This window comes from Leuciscus leuciscus (assembly GCF_965113295.1).
Source record: "Leuciscus leuciscus genome assembly, chromosome: 23".
Lineage (NCBI taxonomy): Eukaryota > Metazoa > Chordata > Actinopteri > Cypriniformes > Leuciscidae > Leuciscus > Leuciscus leuciscus.
Window position 1 is genome coordinate 5,089,565 of NC_138747.1, and position 27,704 is coordinate 5,117,268.

At 39.4% G+C, this 27,704-nt stretch overlaps 1 protein-coding gene across 5 annotated transcripts in view; it reads right to left on the bottom strand.

The window, feature by feature from the left end:
* Positions 1–475: 475 nt before the first annotated feature.
* The window catches only part of sox13 (SRY-box transcription factor 13), a 30,221-nt gene continuing 2,992 nt past the window's right edge, over positions 476–27,704 (bottom strand). Inside the window, exons 1-14 of one of the 5 annotated variants that reach the window (XM_082155128.1) lie at positions 25,258–25,387; positions 12,265–12,445; positions 12,029–12,137; positions 11,336–11,422; positions 10,973–11,145; positions 10,784–10,852; positions 10,296–10,410; positions 9,042–9,109; positions 8,813–8,948; positions 7,459–7,580; positions 6,128–6,203; positions 5,304–5,471; positions 2,577–2,793; positions 476–2,481 (exon numbers count right to left, since the gene is read on the bottom strand). In XM_082155128.1, the coding sequence (XP_082011254.1) occupies positions 2,235–2,481; positions 2,577–2,793; positions 5,304–5,471; positions 6,128–6,203; positions 7,459–7,580; positions 8,813–8,948; positions 9,042–9,109; positions 10,296–10,410; positions 10,784–10,852; positions 10,973–11,145; positions 11,336–11,422; positions 12,029–12,137; positions 12,265–12,444 (1,767 nt within the window). In that variant the 5' untranslated portion in view covers position 12,445; positions 25,258–25,387 and the 3' untranslated portion in view covers positions 476–2,234. Of the gene's footprint in view, positions 2,482–2,576; positions 2,794–5,303; positions 5,472–6,127; positions 6,204–7,458; positions 7,581–8,812; positions 8,949–9,041; positions 9,110–10,295; positions 10,411–10,783; positions 10,853–10,972; positions 11,146–11,335; positions 11,423–12,028; positions 12,138–12,264; positions 12,446–15,302; positions 16,083–16,113; positions 18,453–25,257; positions 25,388–27,704 lie in introns of those variants that run through there. The other 4 variants (XM_082155125.1, XM_082155124.1, XM_082155126.1 and 1 more) reach the window with 4 other exon arrangements.

Below are 27,704 nucleotides of genomic sequence, written 5' to 3' on the forward strand. Positions count from 1 at the left end.
TTCTTCTGAACCAAAACACAAGCTTGTGCTGTGTTCACGCCATGTCATAATAACCATAATTACGAGATGGTAACCGGTGTCATTCTACCCAGAGCTGTTCACATCCTCAGACTAGGAGCTCTGTAAGTTGTTTACATACATTATTATTGTAATGTTATGCGCTTTGAGACATGAGGTAATTTAACGCCTTCTCTCATCTCATGACTCTTTGCAAACTTTGATGCGTTTTGAAGGAGGCGTGGCTTTGTAGACTTGCTATTGCTAGCCGCTCTGAAATTGCCTACCCTACCTTTAAATAAAAACTGGATAATATTCATGCGATAATGTCCATCTAACTGTATATGATCACCTACTTGCATGTTTGTAACTTAGTTTAATCATGAACACTTCACTAATTATTCACTGATTGCATAATCATACTGAAACATATCTCCAAATATATATATATATATAAAAAAAATTATAACCACAAAAGTAAACATAACATTTTTATTTATGCTTCAAAAACAAAACCACAAAACTTGCTTGGAAAAATGCAACATACAGAAGAAAAAAACATGTACACCTTTAAATTATACACTTTTATAAACAAAATAAAGTCTATATCTATATTTTACATCCGCTGGTTTTGCAACGTGTCTGGATTGCAATTTTTCCAGTTTTGCCTCTACAGACAAAATACAAACTGTATTTCTGTATCCAGTTTTATACATAATTTCTTTAACATTATAAGGTTTAGCATAGCAATCCATTCAGTGGCAAATCCTTTCTAAAAGCTCCTCTTTAAAATATAAAGGTTTTTTTTTTCTTTTCTTTTTTCACAAAATGTTTACATTTCAGCTCAACTGTAAATCGACGAGCGGCCCAATAATACAGGCCCAGTCAAGAGAACTGCGGGAATGGTAACTCAGTTATTTTCTTCAGCACAAACTCACTCTATATACACACACTAAAATAGAAAAGTAAACCAAATTTTAAAAATGGGAGTAATTTGAGGGGTATTATTCACATGTACTTTCACAAAATGAATAGTAGAAATTATTTGCATATATATACACAAGTGCAAAATTCTACTCTGAAAAAAAAATTGTTCTATGAGGGTATGAAAAAATATATTAGATGGAAAAAGTGCATTTCAAGTGATTATTCTGCACAAAAAAAAAAAAGAAAAAGATTTTGACCTAGGGTAATATTTTAAGTGCAGTACCCAGATTCAAACAGCAGAGGACGCCACCAACCTGAAGAAAGCCTGCAGTCCTTCACTGCCCTCAGACAGAGTCTTAAAGAGGCAGGCTACTTAAATCTCTGTAACAGAACAGCCTATAATCGTCATCTGATAACTAGATATAATAAACTGGACAAGGAGTTCGGGAATGTTCCTTCCTTTTTCCAAGTCCACTTGTTTTCTTTTTTGCTCAGCCCTTGAGCTCTGGAAAGTACCTTGGCACAGTCTTAACAGGAACTTTTGCAGGAAACCCCTGGTGACATCAATAAGCATTATAAAGCACACAGGCTTTAGTTTTTTTTTGTTTTTTTTTCTATGGCTAATCATTCAGAGCTCTCCATCTATTGGCTATTTCAAGAAATAGTTCATCCCAAAATTTTCTTTTTGTCACTGTTTACTCTCTCTAATCTCATTTTCATTTTTGGGTGAACCGTTCCTTCTTATGCATTCTATTATTTGACACTGTATAATCTGTGGAACTTTTTCAAACAAGTCAACCGTGAATATACTTATCTATACCCTTTCTAGAAGAGTCGATTCCCTAGCATTTTCTTATGCACTTTACAGATAACATTTACTTAATAAAACGCGCAGTAGACAATTTTTGCAACACCAGCTCCACAGTGCCTTCAAACGACTCAAGATCTGCAGTCTCACAGCGAATATTGTAGACTGAAAAAGTCTTGCTTTTTCCAGGCTCTGGTCGGTGTGTAAGACCTATCCTGTATGCCTGGCCTACACCACTGGAAAAATCGGAAATATGAATATCTATCCTTTGTTTAACTACTTGTCATCATGTCTGCTGCCTCCCTAACCAATCCTAGAGGACCATGTGACCAATCTGGCAGGTTTGAAACCAGTTTGCAAGGACATCCTCAAAACTGGACTGGAAAACACTGACCTATACCATTTTTTGGACACCATCACGTTGTCCGATTATTTTCTCCATCTAATTCCCCCTCTTGCATTTTCCATCCTCTCTGTCCTCCCATCCTTTCCTCGTTTCATCTCAGTCGGTGAGGACAACCAGCTCTCCCTCACTGCGTTCGCCTGTGTCACTCTCCTCCCCTTCGCTGTAGGGCTGTCGGGGCCGTGCGGCCTCCTGCGTCTCGTCACCTCGGACCTGCGGGGGCTCCAGAGCTCGGGGCAGGTAGTGCTCCAGGAGGGCAGGGTGCAAGGGCAAGGTGGTCATGGACACAGGTGTGGTCGGGTACTGTACTTCACTGGAGGGGTATGGTAGCTGCTGCTCTGATTGGCTGTGGGAAGAAATGTTGACTGTAAGAGGGCGAATCGGGAACCATCGTTAGGATATTCAGACGACTGACATGTTGAGTGTGTCTGCGGGCATCACCTCGGAGGGTACGTTACTCGTTGCTCCTGTCGTCGACTCTTCATCATGGCCTTGTACTCTCCCACCCGCAGTCGTCTTCCCTCTACAATACAGGTGCGCTTTGGCCGGGGTTTGTATTTGTAGTCTGGGTAACGTTCCAGGTGCTGCCGACTCAATCTGGCCTGCTCTTCATAGTACGGCTGCTTCTCCTGATTGGACATGGACTTCCAACGGGAACCTGAGGAGGCATGAAAGTAAGGTATTATATAACAGGGGTTTTCAAACTTTTAGGACATGCAGCCCCCTAGGTGTATCTAATTTCACTCTCACCCCCAACAAAAACATCATTGCTATATTACTTGATGCGTTCGAACATCATTGCTATATTACTTAATATGCTGCATATAGTGTGCAAAACCATGTCTATACCTTGCCGCAACAACTTGAGGATGTCTACACTTGACACGACAAAGCGACCATTGCAAATCCATTTGTTGTTTATGTCAAAAGTAGCGTATGCGCTTTGGAGAACGTCAGAAACAGTACGAGGCATCAGTTTACTGTTGGGATTTAGTGTGTTGCATCGTGTCGCTCGCGTCCGGTGTAGAAAGGGTATTAGTTAAACTGAAACATTCAAAATATCAACAGCTTATAGAATTTTGTGTGATGGCTGAGCTTATTTTTCATTCAGTTTACCATATTACCATCTCTGGTATTCAGGAATTTGACAAGCCACCCGTCCATTTGAGTTGTTTTTGCTCAAATTCAGTTGCGCCAAATATGCCGTAACTATAGCAAACGATTAGCTAGGAGAGTAGGATTGCCCACTCTAGTGGATGACTCAAAAATTTGCTAGTAAAATCTCACATTTACAGCATTTACATGGTCTCTTGCCATCTTCAACACACCAAATATTTATCACAATCTCAATATTACCTCTTCCAACCCTAGACCAAAGCTTGAAGTCGTAACATTTAATGGGGGCTCGTCCGGGATAATTACAATTATCCCTGTAATTGTGATAATTGGGGTTTGTTTGTTAGTGGCAAATGACGGTATGTTGTTGACGTATTGGTAGTGTACTCATGCGGAGTGTTATTGTAGAGCTCATCTGCTTATATATTATGGACACTAATCCACTAAAAGAATTTGCCTAAGGAGATTGTATGCCTGCATATTTGAATTTATGCACCTGTTAGTAATGAATGAAGCTAAAATAGTCAAACCAGTTTATTAGAAGGAAGTATCAATGTACTTTTGGCTTGTAGCAGGTTTTTCAGAGGTATTTTTGAGAGTCTGTGCGAGTTTAAATTCCATAACGACAAGGAAGAGAGAGATAATTCAGAGTGAAAGTACAAAGGAGTGCAAAGGAGGGGAAAAACAATCAGCGACCTGAAGAATTCACTGACCTAATTCGCTACACATTGGGAATGTTTGACTTTTTAAGAATTCGGTTTATTGACTGCATGCGTGCAACGCTGCCTTCAATGACAGTGTGCTGCGGGCTGAAAGGGTAGGAAACTGACAGAAATCTAGGTGTGTACCAGAAAGAGCTTCAGGCCATGTTTGGGAGGAGAAAAAAAGCTTGAATCAGGAGGGTCTCGGTACCGTCACAATGGAATGGAATGCAAGTGTTTTGTGAAAGGAAAGCACTGAGGAAGGCAGAGGTGCAGCAAGGGATGAGGGGGCTGAAGTTCTGGGTGTTGTTTTCCTGTCACCCCAGGAGCCAGGTGGCTGTATGTGCCCTGGTGTGACCCCTTTTTTATCCCCCTAAGACCTTCTGTCCTCCTCTCCATTCCAGGGGGCAACAGCAAGTTACATGTACGGAAATATAGATGTGTTTTACAGAGTAACACTTAAACTGCTGACTGTAGGATTAGCTGTGAGCATAAAGACCCCACAGTTCCCATAACCCCCCAGCCTAACCCAACAATAAACAACTGATCTCAAGAGAAAGATAAAGGAGTAAAAAGAGATGAAATAATAATACAACAATGAGGACAATGTTGTCAGAACAGGTGCTTCAGAATCCACAAAGAGAAAGGATTAGAGATAGTACAGTCACTAGAGCATTCCTTTCGTTGATGACATTTTTCTTTGACAAGACAACCAAAAAGTTTTAACTTTCACAAGTTCACACTTGCATGTAATTAAATCGAGTAAAGGTTATGCGTATTTGGCTTGATGTCCGAGGGGATAGCTCCATGCTCAGAATTTGGGCTGAACCCAGAGTACTCCCCCCATCCCAGGTTGGGATAGGAATAGTTAGAAGTGAGGAGATGGGGTGGTGGAGGGATGCTGGAAAACTGTCATGGAACAGAGGTAAATAAGCTGTATATCTACCTCTTATCTTGTTAATTGAGTTGATTAACTTAAAGACGCTCCTCTTGTGTTAATTAGGTTAATTTTCTGTAAGTGCTCCTCCCGAACTTTGTTAATAAAACATCATTTGATGGACAAAGCCAACACAGTTTGCTTATATTACTATTAACAAAATAAAGACATGAATATAACATGAACTGATGATGTGTGGTCATTGGGCAGAGCAAAAGACCAAGTACAACAATTACAATTTGCAAATAAAGTTTTTTTTTTTGTATCAGTCATTTATGTGCATGCAACATGAGAATGTTCAAATATAGCAATATTCTGATAATATTACTACTAGTAAACTATCTAAAGTTTGGTAACAATCATTAGACTATCACTAAAATCTAATTCAAAATGTCTTGTCAAAACAAATCTTACCAAGGATCTTGCTGATACTGGAGTTGTGCATGTCAGGGAACGCCTGCAGGATACGTCGCCTTTCGTCTTTAGCCCACACCATGAAGGCGTTCATGGGACGTTTGATGTGGCCAGAGGAGGGAGTCCGGGATTCACCATAGCTTCCCACACCAGAGATTGCCATCTGTCCTGTTGGGAACAACAAGATTAAAAAAAACAATCAGTCTAGACACACAAAACTTCCTTTTGTTTGACTACACACCCTGCAGCCAAGTGCAATTACACAGGCAGGTGGCATCTGTGTTTGCTGCATGCCAAAGAGGTTTTTATTGTATGAGAAAGTCATAAATTCACCATTTGTTTATTTGATCAGAAAATTGCATGATCGACTGAAATTTCTTGATTCAAATTTTGCGCACGTACTAGTGACATGCAAAACTATTCTGAGGGTTTCCTGAACGACTAGTCAGCTAACCTGTCTTACCTGCTAGCCATGCATAATTAGATCGGGATGAGGTGATCTCGAAATGGACATGCTTCTTAGGGGGTGTTTACAAAAGACCAACACGGTTTGCAAGAGAATGGAACGCAATGCAGGGATCTATTTTTTAAGTTGACACAGTATCACTTTAGGAAACAGTGCAAGATGCAACACAATAGCCAAAGACATCATGTTGAATGTGTATGGCTGTATCAGGAAAGGAAATAAATTTAAAAAACACTGTCCCATGCGAACTAACCAACAGCTAAAGCATAACAAACAGGCAGCATACTAATTAATGTACCACCGAGAAAAAAAAAAAAGAAGAAGAAAACTGAAGTTGACAATGATGGCCCATACGTACCCTCAGAGTCACTGCTGAGGTGGTCCTCATTCGTCCTCAGGCACTGTCCTTCATCCATCCGGTCTCGAGACGCCTCCTTATAATCAATCAAAATGAAAAGACAGAAAATGTAATGCCGGCTACAGATTGTATGATTTCAGCAATCCTAAAAGATCATTAAAAATCAGACTGTACGACATGGATCTAATAAACTTGGATACTGTATGATGATGCCGATGATTGTGTAGAGCAAGATGAATCGCACTTTGGCAGTTGTGGTTTTTAATGTGTGCTAAAAAAAGAGCAGGAAGCGAAAGAGGAAAATATGGACATGGTCATGGCTAGGTAAAGAGGCCAGCTTGGTATGACAATCTTGCAAATGGAACTTGGGGTAAGTAGTTTTAAGTTTTAGCGCCATGTTGCAATGATCAATACGCCACTTCATGTTTCATTTTTATTGGCTAGTCAGTAGACTGCAGTCATAGCAGAAAACACACTGTGAGATGATCATGCTAATTTTTTTACACTGTCAGAAAATTATCGCATTTTGACCGTGCGACAAGACCATGACAACGGTCGTCTATGAACCTCTCTCACTGTAAGACTAGGACCACCGTTTAGGAGCCACGACCACAGAAATCGCCTCGATTGGTCATCTTTCGTCTTGGACAGCCCAAAATCGTACAATGTGTAGAGAGCATAAGATCCAAAGGGCCCCAAGCGAAATTTGTGGTTGTCAATACAATTTTGAAGCTATATTCTTCTCCCTTTCAAATGGCTTGGCATTGTTGTCAATGTCTACCAGGATATTCAAGAGTAAGCAAGACAGTTGTACAAGTGTCAAGCTGTAAAAACAGGTTTAAGTGGAATGATTCAAAACCCAGTTGACAACAAAGGCGAAATCACTGTCAGATCTCCCTGCGGTTAAACTGAATTCAAAAGCAGAAACAAAGTGGTTGTCGAAACAGGTGTCTACGGAGACTTGAGGCTATTTCACAATTGCCACGAACACAAACAAGTGAACATACAAGTTGTGGTAGAACTCTAATAGCAGCTGTTCTTGGCTGAAATGGGAATGTACCCCTTGTTTAACTGATATCATGAACCTCTGTAAACCAATATCCATCGCTGACCCTGACCGTCCCTCTTCTCCTGTAACACAGTGGGTGTTCTGAAAGAGGGCTGTTTCAAGTGTGGGCCATTAATGGATACTTGCCCCGATGTTTCAACCTTGAAGCATGACCAATGGTGACAAACAGCGGGCCCCAGGTGCCGCCCGAGGAACCTTGGAGAACTAGGGTGTGGAGTATGTGAGAGCGTGTTTGTGTGTGTGTGCTAAGACGTTGACTCACCAGCCTTGTGTTGTTGTCCCTCTCACGGTCCCTCTCTCTGCCCGTCGGGCCTTGTCCTCCACGCAACAGCTGCTGGGCATCATGAATGGCTTGTGTCACAACATCACCCTCTCCCAAGAAGCCTGAAGAGTGAAAGGGCGAGAGAGAAAGGAAACTTTAGACAAGGTCAAGAGAGATACATTTATCCCTCTCTGTCTTGTGATGCACAAATAAAGCCCTTGGCTCGGTCTCAAGTATATGATCCAATCCAGGACAAGACCCCAGTCTTGAGTCCAAAGGCTTAAGACAAACAGTCACGTCTGAGGTGCTGACACATTCTCAGGGGCTGGTTCGAAGGGGGAACAGGTTTTCTGAACTGCTGACAACTGCCGTTAATACTTGGGATAGAGGCATGTTGGCAGTGGGAACCCTAAGATGGGTCCTTTCTAACAGGGTGCAGAGAGTCATTTTTACTGAATGTGAACCTCAAGGTCTGCCCTCTCAAACAATGCCATGAGAGTACAGCAGGAAAACCACAGTGGACATGTCTGACTCATAGGCCCTTTTTACACCTGGTATTAAGATGCGTTTTGTAGTAGTAGACGAGGGAGTCACCTGGTATTTTAATCTGTCCATTTTGTACACTTTCAACCACTTCTGTCCTAATTTCTTTGAGGGGAGGGTCTATAGGTGGTAAAAGTATGGGTTTTTTTTTTTTTTTTTATATAAGCTCACGCAATTTACATATGAATTTGTGAGTGTGTGTTAGAAACCAGGAATGGTGAGAGAACATTGTGCTTGGTATGTTTTTTGTCTTCAAACCAGACTTGGGTCTTTAGCCGACAAAAGTATAAAGCTGGCTAGCGCTCTTCCCGTAATGTTCACGCATCATGTCAGTAGGCGGAGAGTAGGCGTCTTTTGTGGTTGTTCGAACACATTCGATCATATGAGCATTTACACTACGAAAGCAATCCGGTCAAATGCGTTTTCAACTACCTCTGGAAGTGGTCGAAAGTGGACAAGCTCAAAAAGTTTTAGACCCTGTTTACACCTGTATTTAGCGTCATCCACTTGTGATCAATCGACCAAGACGCATCTAATACCAGGTGTAAACAGGTGCCATAAAGAGGTAGAGATATTTTTGGACACATCTGACAGCACAACATAAATACTAAGCAATTTGTTGTGCAACTGTAATAAAGAAATTCACAGTTTTAATCTACTAAACAGTGCTGCGGGTTGAGAGGAAATTGCAAGATCAATTGGAACAAAACAATCTTTCAAATCAGCTTAAAGCACATAGCACTGCTTCAAACTCTCAAGCACATTGTAATTTTGGAGACTGGATCTGTTGGTGTGGTGAAGCGTCACATACTTAGGCTGAGGGCAGATCGAGGAGGGCTATGGGGCAGATCTCTGGGTCGGTACCCTGACTGCAAGTGGGCCAGTTCCAGTGCCTGGGGGCTTGGGGTCTTGGGTTTAGCCGTGAGGTTGAGAGGTTGATTGGTGTCCTTGAGCAGAAAGTCATTGTGAGGTTCGTTAATAAATTACTAAAAATACAAAAAAGTGAAAGATGACCTGCAGATCAGCGCTAGATGGTGTACCTGGCGATAGACTGTACCACTGGACCTTTTGGAGTGTGGATTGGGCAGCAACTGCATGGGATATTCCACTAAAAAGAAATAAACAAGTACATTTAAAAGACTGAAACGTAAGGATTTACAAACATAAATGGTCAGTGGGCATGTGAGAGATCTGCAACCAAATCCGAGCACAACAGGACATGGCCAACTATCAGGTTTCAAGTCAGGTTCAGGTCAATGTTTCTGTTTCACAGGTTCAAAGCATCTAAATATTTCCAAGTTACTATCAGTCCAAATGCTCTGTATCCTTAATGGCTTCTAAGACATATAGCATTGCAAACTGCTAAGTGTTTATCACCTAAGAACTTCTCTAATTTAGCAGCTGGATAAACTCTTTGAGCTCAGATTTGAGCTCAGTCCTTGGCCATCAATTCCAAGTTTCTTTACAATGCCAGCTCGATTGTGTCAGGCATGCTGTTAGCCGACTAGCTCATACACTTGTCCTATTGTTCCCTGTTCTTTCCTTCTATCCTTCATCTTCTAAGCCAATTGAGTACATGCATACAGGCATCAAAGTTGTGCGTTTACAAGAGTCTTTTAACTGAGCGAGGGCACAGTTCCATAGATTACAGACGTCAATGCAAAGAACCTGTTCTGGATTTTACTTGATCAATATGCACTCTAATTCAATGGACAGCCCTGAGCCGTTCTTCAATGAATGTGCAAGGAAATCACTCGGGCAGACCTTTCAATGAGTCTTTCTTTATGAAGTTCTTTCTAAGTGGACCAAAGACATGAGCAAAACCATCAATTCATGCAATAACTACTTGTATTACAGAACAGACCTTTAGACGAACATGCATTAAGAAAAGTTCTTAGAATAAAAAGTTTTTTATTTCCTTTTAGCATAGAATAGCATATTAACTCTTTCAATTCAGCTTGCACTACGCTACATATTAACTGAAACTACAAACCACAGCTGATAAGCTTGCGCTGAAAGGCGCAGGAGCAAACAAGTTTTTCAAATAACCAACAAAGGGTCATATTTGAAGTCAATTATTTAGAGATTTTTGACAGATGCTATTTGATCCCTCTGAAGATAACAGATGGCTGAATCCTGTGTCCTAACAGACTCTTATTGTAAAAGCTAACAGTTGCTCAATATGCAAATAGGTAGGTCTTCTATGCCTATATCAGGATGTGCGAACAATTCACTCCATTCGCCGAAGGGACGGAAGTTGAGGAAGTTTTCTTGAGGGTTTGGTGCGGCCTTACCTGGTTTGCAGGGAATGGGCTGCAGAGGTAAACCCATCTGGGCCTCAGAGGTGACTGGCATCGGCTGGGCGTTGGGGTGAAAGGCGGGGATCATAACATACGGCATGTTTACCTGCTGGTTCAAAGGTCACAGAGAACACCTTAAGTCACCTAATATTGTATTTCCACTCTGTCCAAATAATCTTAATGGAACAATTCACCCAAACAGTTCACTTCTATTTACTCACTGTCATGTAATGACCTCATTTCAATTTATTTCTTCCTTAAAGTCACCATGAAATCATTGTTATTTTGTACAGAACGTTACAGTGTTTAATATAAATGCGTTGCACATCATTATTCTTTGTGCACTCTTAATCTTTAATCAAAAACGTTAACCTTTTTTAACTTTTAAGGTGAAGTATTCCTTTAAGATCATAAGATTCTCCCTAGTCTCTAGTAGTTCATACAGTCAAGTAAACAGCCAGGTTTTGAATCATCAACCTCACCTGAATTTGCTGCTGCAGTAGATTGATTTTATGTTGCTGCTGTATCAGCTGCTGCTGCTGTTTGGCAATCTAAAACAGAAAATCGGCATTCAGAAACCAAACTAATTCATATATTGCTTTTCCTGACACTGCTTTTTTGCAGTTCCATCTTTTTCCTTGTCACTTGTTCAACTAAAAGTGTCTCCACACCTGTTCTTGCTGCTGTCTTGCCAGTTCCATCTGTTGCTGCTGTTTCTCCAGCAGCAGAGCGGCCATATTCCTCTGCTCTGAATGAGCTCCTAGCAGCTGCTCTCGCAGACCAGAGAGCTGGTTTATCATCAACAACAACTGAAACTCCTTCTCTGCCAGACTCTCTGGGGTTCCTGTAAACACATACGCACAAGCTGATGGTCAGGCAAAAGGTGTCAGTGAAAAACAAATGTGAGACGAACCAATCACAATTGAAAAACACACACACACACACACAAACACAATGCTATATGGTTACTCCACTAAATGATTTGCATGACAAAGTGTATGTACTGTATGTGCAGTATAAACAGATAAATTCACCTTTTAAGTTGACACTGGCCTGAAGACCCTTCCCAAGGAACTTTTCTTTCCAGTCTGTATTCAGAAGCTTTTCAATTGTGGGCATCACTAAAAAAACAAAAACAATTAAATATTTTAACTTTTAATCATTTAAAATGAACCCCTGGACAAAATATGTCTGAAAGCATTTAAATGCAATATTTCTATTAAAACGTAGATACAATTTTATTATAGTTCAATATATAAAAAAACAACAAAAAAAAGATATATATATATATATATAAAACCCTAGTTATAACAAAGGAAAAATAGAAAGTGAAATAATTCTAGGGAATGGGTGAAAATAAAAGCAAAGCTATTAAAGAAAACACTTGAGGACTCTTTAATAACCAATAAGCATTTCCCAGGGACTGTGAAATATATCATACAAATGAAATCACTGAAAAGCTTCATAGAGCTTGAAACAAAAGAGGAATTAGGAGGATAATCTCAATGTAGACTGCATTAATAGCAATCAGCTCCTAATTGCTGGCAGATACATGCACGAACCACTTAAACAAAATTAAAAGCTCAAAACTTCTTTCATAATCCTCTTTTGCTCTAGAACAACGGCCTTCAAACATTGGAACACAATGAACACCATGGACCAAGTGCGAATAGGCTAATTAGCCCTCCATGAAGACCTTATTTTTGTAAAGGAACCGTTGCCCTTACCCTCACTGACGTTAGGTTTGCTGTCAGTCTTGTCGTGGGCTCTGCTGCCTCCATCTTGACTGGCAGGTGTGTGTGAACGTAGCAGTTCTTTACTGGGAGGAGAACTCTCCTGAAGAACACAGGAACAAATCCTCACTACAGAAACCTCATATCTTATCATGAAAAAACATACATGTTTTGATATCAAATTACTTTAATTTATAAAACAAGACACATCATCAAACTTCAGGTCATACCAAGGAAGATTGTGCGTTAGGTGGCGCCGACTTCTCAACTGACCAATCACAGATCGGAGAGGATTCCCGGTTGACAACTCTGCCTCCCAATTCGTCGTCTTCAAGCTTGATACCAACACCCACCATGGTCACATTGCTCTTGGCATGGGGATGCAGAGCAGGTGGACTGGGCTCACACATTCTGCAAAAACAAAAAAATATAAATTTTCAGAGCATGTCATTCAAAAGAAAGAAAAAGTTTGCTCTGCCTCAGCTGATGTCATCAAGCCCTCTTATTTTCAACCACCTGTCTCACTTTGGAGTATCAGATCACCTCCTGATGGATAAAAACTAGTCCTGCCCTTCATTTTTCCATTAAATATACTGTTTCACTCAATGAACAATACGTCACGTTACAGAAGTAAAATGCAGTGCATGGATGCAATTCACATTTCAGCATGAATTTGGAAACCATGTCAGACTGCATTGCTAACAAGGGTATTCCGGTTTTGTACAGCTACTGTCTGGGAAGAACAGAGAGACCACGGGGGGAAAAAAACAGCTGACTGCTTTGCATAAGGAACAGAAGGGTTTTTGTGGAGCCCAGACACAGGCCGCCCCATTCAAACTCTTTCACCGAAGCCACTTCTTCGGGGTCTCCAGGGCTCAGGAGCCACTCTGTGTCGGGAGAGGATATTTGTGCGCGTTTGTGTTGTGTGTGTGCACGTCCGAGTTGTTCAAATCTGTCAACATACTGTCAGAAAACAGATGCCAGACTACTGTGCCCATCAAGTATCTGGCCGTCTCAAGTAGCACACCAAACCCCTCTGCAATGAAGGACAAGAGGAGGAGAGAGACGGAGAGAGTGAAGGAAAGAAAGAAAGAGAGAGAAGGCAATTTCAAAATTAGCCGAGGTCTATAAACACCTCTCCTCCACCTCCGCTCTGCACGACAAAAGAAACACAAGACAATCCAAAGAAAACAAACACAAGGGAAAATGCATCTCTCCCTTCTTTTTCACTCTCTAGCCCTCTGCAAATATATATATATATATATATATATATATATATATAATGCCCATTGTTACAGAGAAAGAACAAAGGAAGTTTAAACAATGGGCATGACATGGACAAAAGCAATAGGCTGCAGGAAACACAGCAGGGTAACAATACAAACGGAATGTGCCGATGGTCCGTGACAGAGAAAAAAAAAAAGTGGAACAGTCACTGGGCCGATTCCAGTTCCTCCTGTATTTTTTCATCCACTCTGAAAACACAAAAGCAGCTTGTACGTTTACATTAAGGCGCAAGAGAAAGGTTGAATGCTTAGCTCAAACGTTTTCTGTTAAGCTGAGCAACTTGGTTGAATTGAAAATAATTCAATGGACCAATCTGTTCTTTTGAAGTAGTGATTTGCCAATGTACCATGGAGGAAACTGGCCAAGCCTTGGAAGGTTTGGGCAAAAGGGCGTAGTTTTCTGCTCGTGTATTTGCCTGACCGCAAAGCAAACAAAAGTTTGTGTGTGAAAGTAAAAAAACTTTTTATCCGATAAGAAAACATGCACATAAACTACGATGGAAACACATTTACAGTATAAATTCCTTGATGCGCAAAAAAAAAAAAAATTGGGACGGCATAACTGGACTAACCAGCGGACCGATCTCGGGGCACAGCATCTGAAATGCTGTTTTGGTTGTTCTGAAATGCCTGAGCAAAGTCTGTCGTCAAAGTGGTCTGGCATAATTACCTCCCAAAACTGTCTAACACGACTGTGTTCCCAAACAGAAGCATCTGCCTCCAAAAGCAAGATAACCTTATTGCGTTTCGTCTGCGCGCTCTGAGGCGCAAGCAATTTATTATATAGGAAATTATTATATACAGTGGCTTCTCCTGCTGCAGCAACTTCCATTCTTCCTAGTTATATTTAGAACCAGTTTAACAGGATGATTTTATATTCTTCGGCTCACTGGACGGAAATGTTTTATGCAATATTCCAATTTTGCGCACAAGTTCAATTCGCAACTTTGGATGGAAACATAGCTATTGCTTGTCAGCACACTCAGTTAAGGTCGATCTCTTGCTACGAATCACTGTCAGTTGTGAACTGCAAACTTGATACGGTCTTCCCAAATCAGATTTAGATACCAAGGACAAGACCCCCTCCTTTCCCTGGGAACCAAGTGCACTCAAGAAAGATCCTTGTAAAATAACCCGCCACCATTGGTGCATTATAAATAAACACTTGCAAGAAGTCTACACTATTAAAGTTCCTATTGTGACGAGGCTAAAATTATTTTTGTTCCACCAGTTGAGAAGCACTGATCCACAAACCAGGTGCAGGAAGTGTGAATTTGTCAGCTCCTTCCAAAGTGCACTTGTAGTTCTCGAGATATTCCAGCTATTTGCTTGGAGGGATTTGACTGTCAAAAAATGGCACAGCCTCAAGCTCCAAACGGACTCGTGAAGATTAATGCTAAAGCGAAGCTTCTTCGCGCTTGTCACGCACAAGTGTTAAAGAATGTTGCATTGTAAAAAAAAAAGCAACAGTTGGAAGCGAAATCCTTAACCAGTAAAGCTGAGAATTCACGCAAAATGACATCCTTACTGCACATGTAGCATAGTGATCATTTTGTAATGTAAATATGTAACTGAATGCAAATCTTTAATATTTTATGGAAGCCAATTTGAACTTTAGAGTATAGTAAATAAAAAGGTAATAATTTCTCTTGTGTTTTTCTCACTCACAACTGCAATGTTATGTCTCATAATTTCAACAATCTTTTTGTAAATATAATTAAAGTAAAACAGGCTTCCATGAATATGTCATTAGTTTTGAAAAAAAAAAGAATACAAAAGAATACAAAAGGACAGCACTGACAGTATTGTTCTTAATCCCATTTAAAAGGTGAATGTGTCATAACTTGGTAATTACGATAAGAAATATTTATGACAAGCTCTTATGTCAGCACATGCAAAACAAGCCAGAAAGACTTAACAGCATGATTGATGGTAACTGCCAGTGGGTCTTACAAGACTACAAGTTTCGAGTTTGTTCTTACCTGTTTTTCGGATGTGGAGCCATAAGACGCATTTCCAAAGAGCTCTGACAGTCTTTTGTGGTCTAAGATAATATCAGCCTCCAGGTTCTTTGCGTTTGAGCTAAAACACCTCTGAAATGAAATACTTCCCACGGTCCGGAGTGCGCGAGACAAAAGCCTAAGTTGCCTTACAAGTCGTAACGTGTTGCGGCCTCACATTCTGTCCCGCACTCCTCTCCTCTGATGCAAATACGAGTTTTCTTTGTTGTTCCTAACTCTCCCTTCCCTTATGATGGTACTGAAGTGGTTAATTTCCGCATTGTGACAAGTCAAGCTTCTAAACATTGTCAAAAAGGACAAATAAAACTGTCAGAAGTGCCAAAAACAAGCCTGTGCGCGCAAAGACTTTGTTATACTGAAATCTAAGCGATCATTAAAGGGAACAGAAGACCCGTAGTGGCATAACACCAGTTTGAACTTGAAGTCTAAAGGCTTTTTAACACCCTAAATCATTGCACTTGCCAATTAGGGATGTAACAATTAAACACGTTCTAACTTTACAAGCACCTGTTGTAAACCAGCACTTGACACAACGTGAGAATGCGGCAAACTGCACTGGATGATGGCAGGTTTCCCCTAAGACCAGACAGGTGAACACTTTTGGGTCTTCAGCTAAAAGCAGAAGTGTTTGCAAGCTTTGAGCCCATCAGTAAGCGATGCGAAGTCCAATCAGCTGTTGAAATCCAGCAACAGGACCTTCTAAACCCACCTGCCAGTAACTGTACTCTTAGCAAAGATACAAAGCCTTGACCTACGCAAACGGTCTACCAACCTCAAGAGCATGTGGTCAGTTTTCATCGTCTTCGGGTCGTCTCTTGGAAAGCGTTTCACTTGCCAGTGTGGAAACCTGGAGAAGCAACTCATGTTGTTGTGTGGAAGACGGTGGACACCTCTTTAGTAAAACTGCCCAGTGACGTCCCAGGAATTGAGAGGAGAGCTGGCTTCTCTCAGTCTTGATGCCGGATGCGCAAAACTGCGGTCACGAAATGATGCCCTATAGCCAAGGCAAACAGTAGCATTTGCATGACGTTTGCCTCTGTTATAACTTTCCTCTGAGTACTTTACACAGATAGGGATTTGATAACATTGTAAAAGTGAAATTGGAGAGGAGTATCCAGGAATAAACATGGCAGAAAACAAAATCAGACAGATATAGAAAGAACATTTTGTTTGTGTTTCGATTTGACTGCTGATGACATTTACGTTTGTCGTACAAAAAAAAAAACAACAACCCAAAGAAAATACAGATCCACTAGTTTATTTTATAAGCCTAAATATAGATACAGGAAATAATTCAATGATCAAACAATTCTTTCATTTGGATGAACACAAGACGAACAAATGAGGAAAAACTGCGTAACCTGCGTTAAACCTTTCCTGGAAGAACAATAATATCAATTAATTGTTCTTAACAAAAAACAAAAAAATATTTCACACTAATACTTGTAGGGTGTGTTATACAATGCCTTTACAATTGTTCAAAAACAAGCTTTACATACTCTAAAAGAAACGCCTTAAATCTAATCACGTAGTAATTACAGTAATACATTCATTTAGCATTCAAGTCATTGGAAATATTATAATGCAACTTTTACGATGCCACTTAGTTCACAAACAAACAAACAAACATAATATGAATCGTTGCATTTTCCGAAATAACATGAAACGGTAGCGTGCAAAAGCTGAGTGTCTAAAAATCCAAAACAACGACAGTAGTAAACTTGTGGCGAGACCGTAGTCAAAACCACTTGGCCACGATATTCACAGACTCGAACATGAAAGACATGCAAATGTATTTTCATTAATTTTGAGGACTGAGTTTTGCGCATAAACAGCTCTTTTTTGATGGACTTTCCTCTTCCGTGCAGGGGACAATCCCTGACAGTCGTCGATTTTGAATGAGTGACCGACTACAATTTGCAAGTAATCTAGAGTAGAAATTACATATAAAGTTCATAACTTTGCATGTAAATCCACTGGCATTATTAATAGACACACGAAAAACTGTGTGAAAAATGTATTAAAAGCTTATTTTCCAAAAGTCCACCAGGACACAAGTGGCCATAGCTGAAGAAGCACCCTTACATATTTCCCATAAATCAGCAGGATACGTCAAAACATGCATCGTCTGCGACTTTCTCCAGTCGACTTTCAACAAAAGCAGCTCTAAAGATCAGAATTTTGGGCTCATGTTCTTTTGAGACCTTCTAAATAAGACGTATAAATGGGATGATGGTACGACCACGCTCTGGACACAAAAGAGAGGGAGAGGAGAAAGAAAGGAGAGTGGAAATACACAGAATTATAGTAGCCTACATACAACAATCATTTGACATTTACGTCATAGGACATATTATAATGCAACTTTGCAAATTACGATGCCAAAACAAACCAATGTAATACGAATCGTAGCATTTTCCGAGAAATAACATGAAACGGTAGCTTGCAACAAGCTGAGCGTCTAAAAAACAAAAACAACGATGTTATTTAACTTGTGGTAAGCTAGTAGTCAAAACCACTTGCCCACGACATTCATTGCAGACTCGAACATGAAAGACATGTAAATGTATTTTCATTAATTTTGAGGTATGCGCAATAACAGCTCTTTTTTGATGGACTTTCCTCTTCCGTGCAGGGGACAGTCCCTGACGGTCCCCGCCTAAACTCACCGGTCTTGGTGTTTTGAATGCAGGAAGGAAAAAAAACAAACAATGCAAATCAACAGGGTTTACACACAAGTTTAGGAAACACAAGGACTTACTGTACATTGTTTCCGGGTCCAAGCCTCTACTCTATTTCAAAAGTCATTCATGAGCACTAATCATTTATAGCACACCTTTAAGCTAAGCTTTTATAGACTCACAGTGTCCCGGACACCAATATTTAAACAATTAAAAAAAGATGAATAAATGTCTGGCCAACGGAAATCTCGATAAGGAGATAAAGGTTAAGGTCAGCACACCATGGGTTTGTATTTGCACCGGCTGATGTTTGCCTTAGATTGTTTGCGTTTGGAGCCGAAATCTGTGATGTCAGACGTCGGATTGTTGTGACTCGTACACATGTTTGATTTGAATAAAGACCTTGATGAATCTATTCAACTTTTGTTCAATCTTTCTGGAAATCAGAAGCCAAAAAAAAAAAAAAAAAGAAGATTATTCAATTACTGGTGATTCAAAGCACTTTTTTAGACATTTTAAGGGTATTTAATTTTTTTATATAAATATAAATATATATTTTATAGTTTATATATATATATATATATATATATATATATATATATATAAATATATAATGGGGTTTTTTTCTCTTAAAAAAAAACTTGATAAAAACTTAGTTTCTGGACATGATGAACATGACAAAAAAACTAGCAAATAGGTTTTATCAAAAGTTAGTGTACTTAAAAGTGAATAAAATATTCACTTCACAGAATATTACCATTGGGTGTAGTTTCCAATCAAGCTGTAATTTTATATAATTATGCAAATCGTATGTTTTTAGGATAATATTTGAAAAATATATAATCCTTGAGACAAATACAATTTGCATAATTATCAAAAAGTTGTATCAAATATTTAAAATGATAAAAATTAAATAAAAAAAAAGTCCCATCACTATAATTTCCATCACAGAATGCTTTTAAACACAATATACATCATTTAAGATGGAAACAGTGCTGGGTAGTAACTGATTACATGTTACTACTGATTACATATATATATATATATTCAGAAGGTCTTCCATCACGAACCCTAGTTTGACAATTCCAAACTTCATGTTGTTGATAAAGAATGAAATATATTTTCTTTCTACTTGTATTTTTATATCAATATGACACATAATTATCCTTTTCAAATCAATGTGATAAACGAGTTAGGTAAAAAGTAATCAAAGTAAATCAAAAAGTAGTCCAATTATATTACTTTAATGTGTAATGTAATGGATTAGGTTACTCATGCAGTAACCAACTACAATTTGTAAGTAATCTAGAGTAGAAATTACATAAAGTTCAAACCTTTCCATGTGATGCATGGAAATCCACTGGCATTGTTAATAGACAAACAGATAAAAACTGGTATGTGTGTGAAAAATGTACTAAAAGCTTATTTTCCAAAAGTCCACCAGGACAAAAGTGGCCATAGCTGAAGAAGCACCCTTACATATTTCCCATAAATCAGCAGGATACGTCAAAACATGCATCGTCTGCGACTTTCTCCAGTCGACTTTCAACAAAAGCAGCTCTAAAGATCAGAATTTTGGACTCATGTTCTTTTGAGACCTTCTAAATAAGACGTATAAATGGGATGATGGTACGACCACGCTCTGGACACAAAAGAGAGGGAGAGGAGAAAGAAAGGAGAGTGGGTCGCCGCCGTTTTTTTCCTCCTTGTGCTTTTGAGAAGCGCAGGTTAAAAAGCAGCCTCTTTCATTGTGCCTCTCTGGGCCTAAAACAGTCCGGTTATTGTGGCGCCAAGTGAAAGGCTAGTGTGGCATTTATCTGAGAGACAAGAGGAGGGGGCAATGAAAGGAGGCCGAGCACAAAACACACTTGGAATAAAGAAATATAACAAGAGAAAGGGAATAAAAGATGTTAGTGAAGGGCCCCTTTTGCAAAAAAAGCTGCACAAAAACCTTCCGCCACCCCCTTCAGGCAAAGAAAGACAAAGGCGAAAGACATTAAAATGTGCTGTTTTCTAAGCCCGGCACACTTTTATGTTCAATCTTGATTCAAATGGACCATTTCATTTTGTTTTATATAAGCTTATGAGTGTGTGTCAATGCAGAGGTTTGTGCGCGATGCATTAGACGTTGTTATCCAAAGGTACGCATCATAACGTCACCAGCTCCAGAAGGCACTGGGTCTTGCCGGCACGTCCTTGAACGTCTATGGGTCTTTGAAACGAGTTAGGGATCTTTTGAGAAAAGACGGTGCATCTGTGGGGTTGTCATGGCGACCAGATCAGGCCGTTTTGCGCTACGAGGAACACAACAGGTAATTCTGAGCAACCGCAGGTCTCAGTCTCGAGGCCGAAGTGAAGATCTGTTGGGAAGCAGCGGGCATTGAGGATAACCTCGTAGTGTCTAAAACCTACTTAAAAAACACAATCGGAATGATTTAGGTTTAGGACACTTCACTATTCCAAAACAACATCTTAAAAGGTCAGCTCATCCATAATCTACTCACCCTCATGTCATTTTAAACCTGTGGAACACAAAAGGAGACATTTTGCACAATGTTCAAGCTGTCAAAGTCCCCAAAAAAAGACAAAAAAGCACCATAAAAGTAGTCCTAATGATTTATTTCGATCTGTAAATATAACTAAGTATTTTATAGAGTAAAAATACTATTTCAGTCTTTCTACTTCAAAACTTCACGGTTAATTCAGTGTGTTGCTTGCACTATTTAGGACATTTACAGGCAATTTCTGAGTGAAAACTGTTTCAATGTAAATCATATTCCATTTATTTTTCCAGTGTGAGAAACAGACTGAAATCTTAGTCATTATTTGTATAAAAAAAAAACAATAAAAAAAAAAAAACCTCTGCCTAACTGTCAGATCTAGCTACTCTAAGTGTTAGTTCACCCAAAAATGGTAGTGAATAGTGCCTGAGCTTTTGAAGCCTAAACGCATCTATCCATCATAAAAGTAATGATACAGCTCCAAGGGTTATTAAAGGCCTTCTGAAGCAAAGCAATGCACCTAGATACACCTAGACTAGAGGTCTGCACGGGCTTTAAACTGAAGCCCGAACCCAGCCCGTACCCGCGATCATTTAACCCGACCCGACCCGACCCGACAATTACATTTACATGTTAAGCCCGAACCCGACCCGAACCCGAGGTCCACTCTGTTTCTCACAACAAATACCATTTTTGCAATATGTTGTATTTAATGATTGCTTGAAACGGTAAACAAATACATGTAGGCGCAGCGGCCCTATAAGCACAGCAGTAAGAGAAAAACGTAACTTTGCTGTGGTCGAACAGGTGTAACAGTCACACATTTCTCTGGAACTCAAACGTTAAACCTTAAACAGTTCACGCAGTGTTGCAAAACTATTTACACAAATATATCCTTCTCAGTATGAGTTATGAAGTAAGAGAACGGCGTCGACAGTTGATGGTTTCAGCGCCGTCCTCCTCTGATTGAAAGTTAGTCCAGCTGCACTGAAGTTTCTCTCGCTGCTGCTGCTACTTGCAGGGATGCTGAGGATACTACGGGCCAGTTTTGACAGTAAGGGGAAAATATATATATATATATATATATATATTTGAGAGAGTGTGTCTGTGTAGCCAATGTACATTGCACATCTGCGCACGCATGTAACGTTACTTTCTCTCTCTCGCGTGCCGGTCACCACAACACAGCAAGCAGGCAAAGCACACGGCACGCAAACTATATAGCCTATTTAGTTTTTCTTAGTTACAAACCCGAACCCGACCCGAACCCGAGGCTGTTCATTAAACATTAACCCGAACCCGACCCGAAACCCGAAACATTTTCGGGACCCGTCGGTACATACACCTACATACACCTACATACACCTAGATACACCTAGATACACCTAGATACACCTAGATACACCTAGATACACCTAGATACACCTAGATACACCTAGGATGGCTTGAGGGTGAGTACATTATGGGATAACTATTCCTTTAAAATGTTCCTCACAAAAAAAACTATGAGGGTGAATAGCCCAAAGAAGCTTTGTTTAAGCACAAACTACAAAAACTGTTAAAAAAAATTGGGTTTGTCAAGATTATTGGAGCTTGTTTCAGTCTTTCTACTTCAGAATTTCATGTTTTAGTAATATGCGGTTTCTTTTTAATTATTTGTGAAATTAATTGTGAGTGAAAATAGTTTCAAATCCTACACCAATGCTTTTTTAACGTAGAACAAATCAATCTGAAACAAGGCAGAATCTCTTTGCCACAGTGGCACCAGGCGGTACATTCAGATGGGGCAGATAGCAGAGCTCCCTCGCTCAACGTGAGGACCCAGACACGAAAGGAAGACGAAACCTTCACCTCTCAGGACATCCTGAGACCTCGTGCCTCAACCCCACCAACCTCCCCCCACCCCCCGCCGGCCACTTCACCGGCGCAGGACGGAGCACGTGGGACCCTGCTGTCAAAAACAGGATACACACTCACCACACGGCTGAGAAACAGAAACAAGGCTGGGAGAAGGAGGCATGACGGAGGAAGACCAGAAACATAATGGAATTGCAGAAGGATTTGAAAGGTTATGAAAGCAAAACCCCAAATTATGCCGACTGATGAGTTCAACCTCCTTGAACAGGGTGAACATCAAGTTTCCTTCAGCTTTTGAGAAGTTTTCTCTTTGAGCCTCTCTAATGAGATAAGTTCACCCTAAAATGAACATTTTATCTTTACTTTCTCACGCTCGTCGTGCTTTTTCTGCAGTTTTGGAGCTTGACGGATGTGGACGTTACAAACTGTTGTTTGTATTGATTCTTCAAACATTCACCAAATGGGTTTGGAGAAAAAGTGTCTTTGCTAACAAATGTTGAGCTTGTATTTAAAAGCCACATCTGTATGCAGTATCACACTCTCTGATAACATCTCAGAGATGCTTCTCTAACGCCTAGCACAAGCAGAGGCGAGAAATACACACACTCCCACTTACACAACCACTGCACAGACCTACCTATATTTCTGAACACTGCACGTGCAAACTTTAATATAATCACATAATTTAAGTCCACAGTAAAATTAAACTTTTCTCTAGTGAGATTTAATATCTCAGCCTGACATTACCATGATGATCTCTAGTCGCTCTTCCAAACACAAACTTTCAAAGAAAGTGTTAAACTTTTACCTTTAACACTGAACCTGAAAATGTGGTTTAACTGATAGCTGATATATTTGTCAGCTCATACGTACAGTGACACAAGTTGACAGATTTCTGGCAAAGGCGCTCCCCCACGCTTCCACTATATTAAATTGTTGTCTCTGCAAGTCGTAAATGATACATTTCTGTGATTCTACGTTAGTGATGAGTCAACTGGGGATCTGAAGAGGAACTAAAAATGTTTTTCTCTTTCACTGAAAAGCTCAGGTGTCAGACAACATGATTAAAAATATTTGTCTAGGAATCTGACAGGATAGTAATTAACAAAGGCAATATTTCATCATCACTAAAGTTTTTATGTTTGGGGTCTTATAGCAATGAAAAAAATAAACGTGTAAAACCATCAACAATTATACAAAGTGATTTCATCTCTTATTTCCCCTTTCAACTCTTTAATAAGTTATTCTGATCTAATCAAAAGATATGATTAAGAAATATTATTTATCTCTCCGTTTATCACAAATTATGCGCACGCAGAAAAAGCATGGTAAAAATAAATCACAGGGTCTCAGAGACCCCACAAATATAGTCGTTTTCTGAAATGCGAAACAGTCTATAAACTCATTATTTTATTAAAGAGTCATGAAGAGAACTGGATTTCTAACTCAGACTACAAGTAACAACACATAAGATTTGAACCAGTCGCCTCGCAAACCTCAAAATAACTGTCACTCAAGTTTCCCAGTGTAATCTGTGGGCTGTTTGTTTGAGAACGAATTAATATATAACAATCCTTGATTAATTTGTAAAGAAACAAATCATGAGGCTACGGTAGTTTATTAAATTATCAACCCGCAGGAACACTACTCTGTGTTTTCAAAGTTCACAGCAGAGACCGGTGCAGTTCATGCAAATAACTGCGGGATTATTTCCTGGTCACATTCATTACGACTGAAAGCGCCCTTACTGTATTAGAGAATGACAGTTTATCCAACTGAGAGATAGAGCATAGCCAGACATTTGTGTTTTACACATGACAAACAAACAAATGAAGCCCACACAAATCTGTTGACAATGTTTGCACTGACGTTATTATTCAGATAAATGTAAATGATTAAACTGAATAGCATATGTTATATTTAGTTTGGCTTATTTATAGTGTAAAGACAATCAATGTACATTTGAATTAGATATATTAAAAGTAATCTGCAGGAAATTAAAATGTTCAGAAATTAATTATACAGCTGTATGCAATTTAAAGGAAAACAAATAAGTGAAAACTCATGATTTGGTGGTGTATTACTTCTACATTACCAGAAAATGTGAACTAACTGGAAGTAATTTTTGAATGACATTTTTACTATATTGTCCAAATCCTAGAAACTACAATCTGAAGCCATGGGAATCTTTCTTATTACCTGAACAAGATTTGAACAGCGCATGCATGTTTGCTTTTCCTCATCTCCTTTCAATTTTCATTTCATTCAACATAATTCTTCCCCTAATTTAAACAATTATACATCCAGGGCAATAAATCCACCCTGCAATTTGCCCCTCAAGCTTTTATGTGAAACCTTTTGTTTAAGCTCACACCCAAACCAGCATATTCAGTCTAAATCAAAGTCATGTTCAAGCTTGCATCACAAAAAAAAGTTCACCTTTTGTAACTTTTTAATAAACCTTTAGAACTTGGTGCAGAACAATCCCACATGCTAAACCGTTTCAAAAGTCCAGCCACAGCCTAAAGGATCAAACCTGTTTGGTAGTTACAAATAAAAAAAAATAAAAAAAAAATTTTTTATATGTATTATATTATATTGTGTTATATTATATTATCTTATACAATTAAATTAAAGTTGACATTATTAATTAAATCAATTTAAAACTTGTATTTGGCACAAAGCAAAGCTGCAACATAAATGTGCCCCCAAAATGAAACATAGATGCAAAGAAAAATAGTTTTACCATTGTTAAAATATTGTTTATAAACTAAAAGCGCTAAAGCGCAATAAAAAAATAAAAACGTGTAAAAGCATGCAAAACTTAATGCAAAACAACTGAACACAAAAAAAGCAAAGTTGCATAGCAAGTCTTACCTAAAGTGGCTGTGTTCACCGTTATGACAAAAGCCAGAGAGTGATGCTCGTTTTGATGGGCGGCTGTCAGATTGTCAGATTGCTGAAATGTTCTCTGTTCTAATGTTCTAATGGAGGCCTGGTTAATTTCCGCTGTGGGTCTGAGCTCATCTCATGGTTAAGAGAGAGGGTAGGTGGAACAAAATCTGGAGGTTTTTTGGGAACACGTAGGCGAAGAGTGAAAGTCTAATGGCACTTTCCAGTTGACACCTCTCACGTGCGGAAAGTGATTTTATCATTTCGGACAAGACAATGTCAAGTCAAGTCAAGTTTATTTGTATAGCGCTTTTCACAATACAGATTGCATCAAAGCAGCTTCACAGTATTAAATTAAAATAATACAACAAAGTTTGTTTCAAGAGGAATTTATTGATTGATAAAATTAAATTAAATATCCCCAACTGAGCAAGCCAAAGGCAACAGTGGCAAGGAACCGAAAAACTCCATCAAGTGACCTAATGGTGTCCTAAAACTCCATCAGGTGCCTTAATGGAGAAAAAAAACCTTGGGAGAACCCAGGCTCAGTCGGGGGCCAGTTCTCCTCTGGCATTGGATAGAGGCCGGATTGTAGTTTGAACTGTAGGATTATATGAATGCCTGGCTGAAGAGATGCGACTTTAATCTAGTTTTAAACTGGGAGAGCGAGTCTGAGCAACGAACAGTATCAGGAAGACTATTCCAGAGTTTTGGAGCCAAATGTGAAAATGCTCTCCCTCCTTTGGTGGTTCTGGATATCCTAGGTATGACCAAAAGCCTTGAATTTAGTGATCTCAAAGAGCGCGATGGATTATAGGGCGATAGAAGATCCGTTAAATAGACTGGAGCTAAGCCGTTTAGGGCTTTATAAGTCAGTAGCAATACCTTGTAATTAATACGGAACTTTATAGGTAACCAATGCAGTGATGATAAAATCGGTGTTATATGATCATATTTTCTTGATCTCGTAAGAACTCTAGCGGCGGCATTTTGGACTAACTGTAGCTTGTTTATTGAGGATGCAGGACAACCAGCTAATAAAGCATTACAGTAATCCAGTCTCGAGGTCATGAATGCATGAACTAACTTTTCTGCATCAGAAACTGATAGCATATTACGTAGCTTAGCAATGTTTCTAAGGTGGAAAAAGGCTGTTTTTGTAACATAAGAAATATGATTTTCAAAAGACAGGTTGCAATCGAGTATAACACCCAGGTCTTTTACTGTAGAGGATAAAGTAACAGGACATCCTATGATGTTAAAGTTGTATTGTGCGAGGTTTTGTGGGCGGTTTTTTGAACCGATAAGTATTACCTCTGTCTTGTCTGGATTTAATAAAAGAAAATTACGTGTCATCCAATCTTTTATATCTTTAACACACTCTGTCAATTTGGAAAATGTAGCGTTTTCATCCGGCCGTGATGAAATATATATTTGAGTGTCATCAGCATAACAATGGAAACTAATTCCATGTTTCCTTATAATATTTCCAAGTGGCATCATATATATTGAGAATAACAGAGGGCCTAATACAGATCCCTGCGGCACTCCATAGTTTACTGGAGTTATGATCGATTTTTCTCCATTTAAATAGACAAAATGGTAGCGGTCAGATAGGTATGATTTGAACCAGCTTAGTGCTTGTCCTTGAACACCAGTATAATTTTGTAGTCGATCTAAGAGTATTGTGTGATCTATAGTATCGAACGCAGCACTAAGATCAAGTAAAACTAGTATTGAGATACAGCCTTGGTCAGAAGCTATGTGCCATAAGGGATTATTTAAAGAAGGTTTCTATGTGTTCTCAAGTGCTAAGACTACGTAGTAAACATTTAAGACACAGCAACAAAACGTGCACATTTTTAGACCTTCCAACATCCGCATTGCTTAGAAACATTGAATGAAAACATTAAATTCAAAGTTTTGCAAATAAAAAGGAAACCATTTTGGACAAGATAACAAAACAGCAGGTCTTCAACGTTCCATCATTTTGCATCAACAAAAGCCAGTTGGAATTTACAAATCTAACAAAGTTTTACAGACAAAATGACGTTCCATATTTCTGTTCCACATACAGTGAGCACAAGCGTCTGAACAGAACGCAGTCAGTGAGCCGCACTCAAAGAGTCAAAGCGTGAAGATGATTTGATGGACAGCCGCAATGATCGAACGCATTTATCAGCGCGAGCTTCTTTGGCCTGCTCTGTTTGATTTCATTGATGTTGTGGCGAGCCCTGAAAAACTCTCTAAACAAGCTATTGTCGTCTCTCTCTCATCAAACCCCGGCTCAATAGGACACATGAAACAATGCAGACCCGAACAGAAGAGGTCAAAGTTTGACTAACAGAAAGAATAGACTTTTGTTCATCCTCCTGTCCTAGCTAAACTCTCTACCCTATGGGAAATAATGTCACGAGGTTGTCCGTCCATCA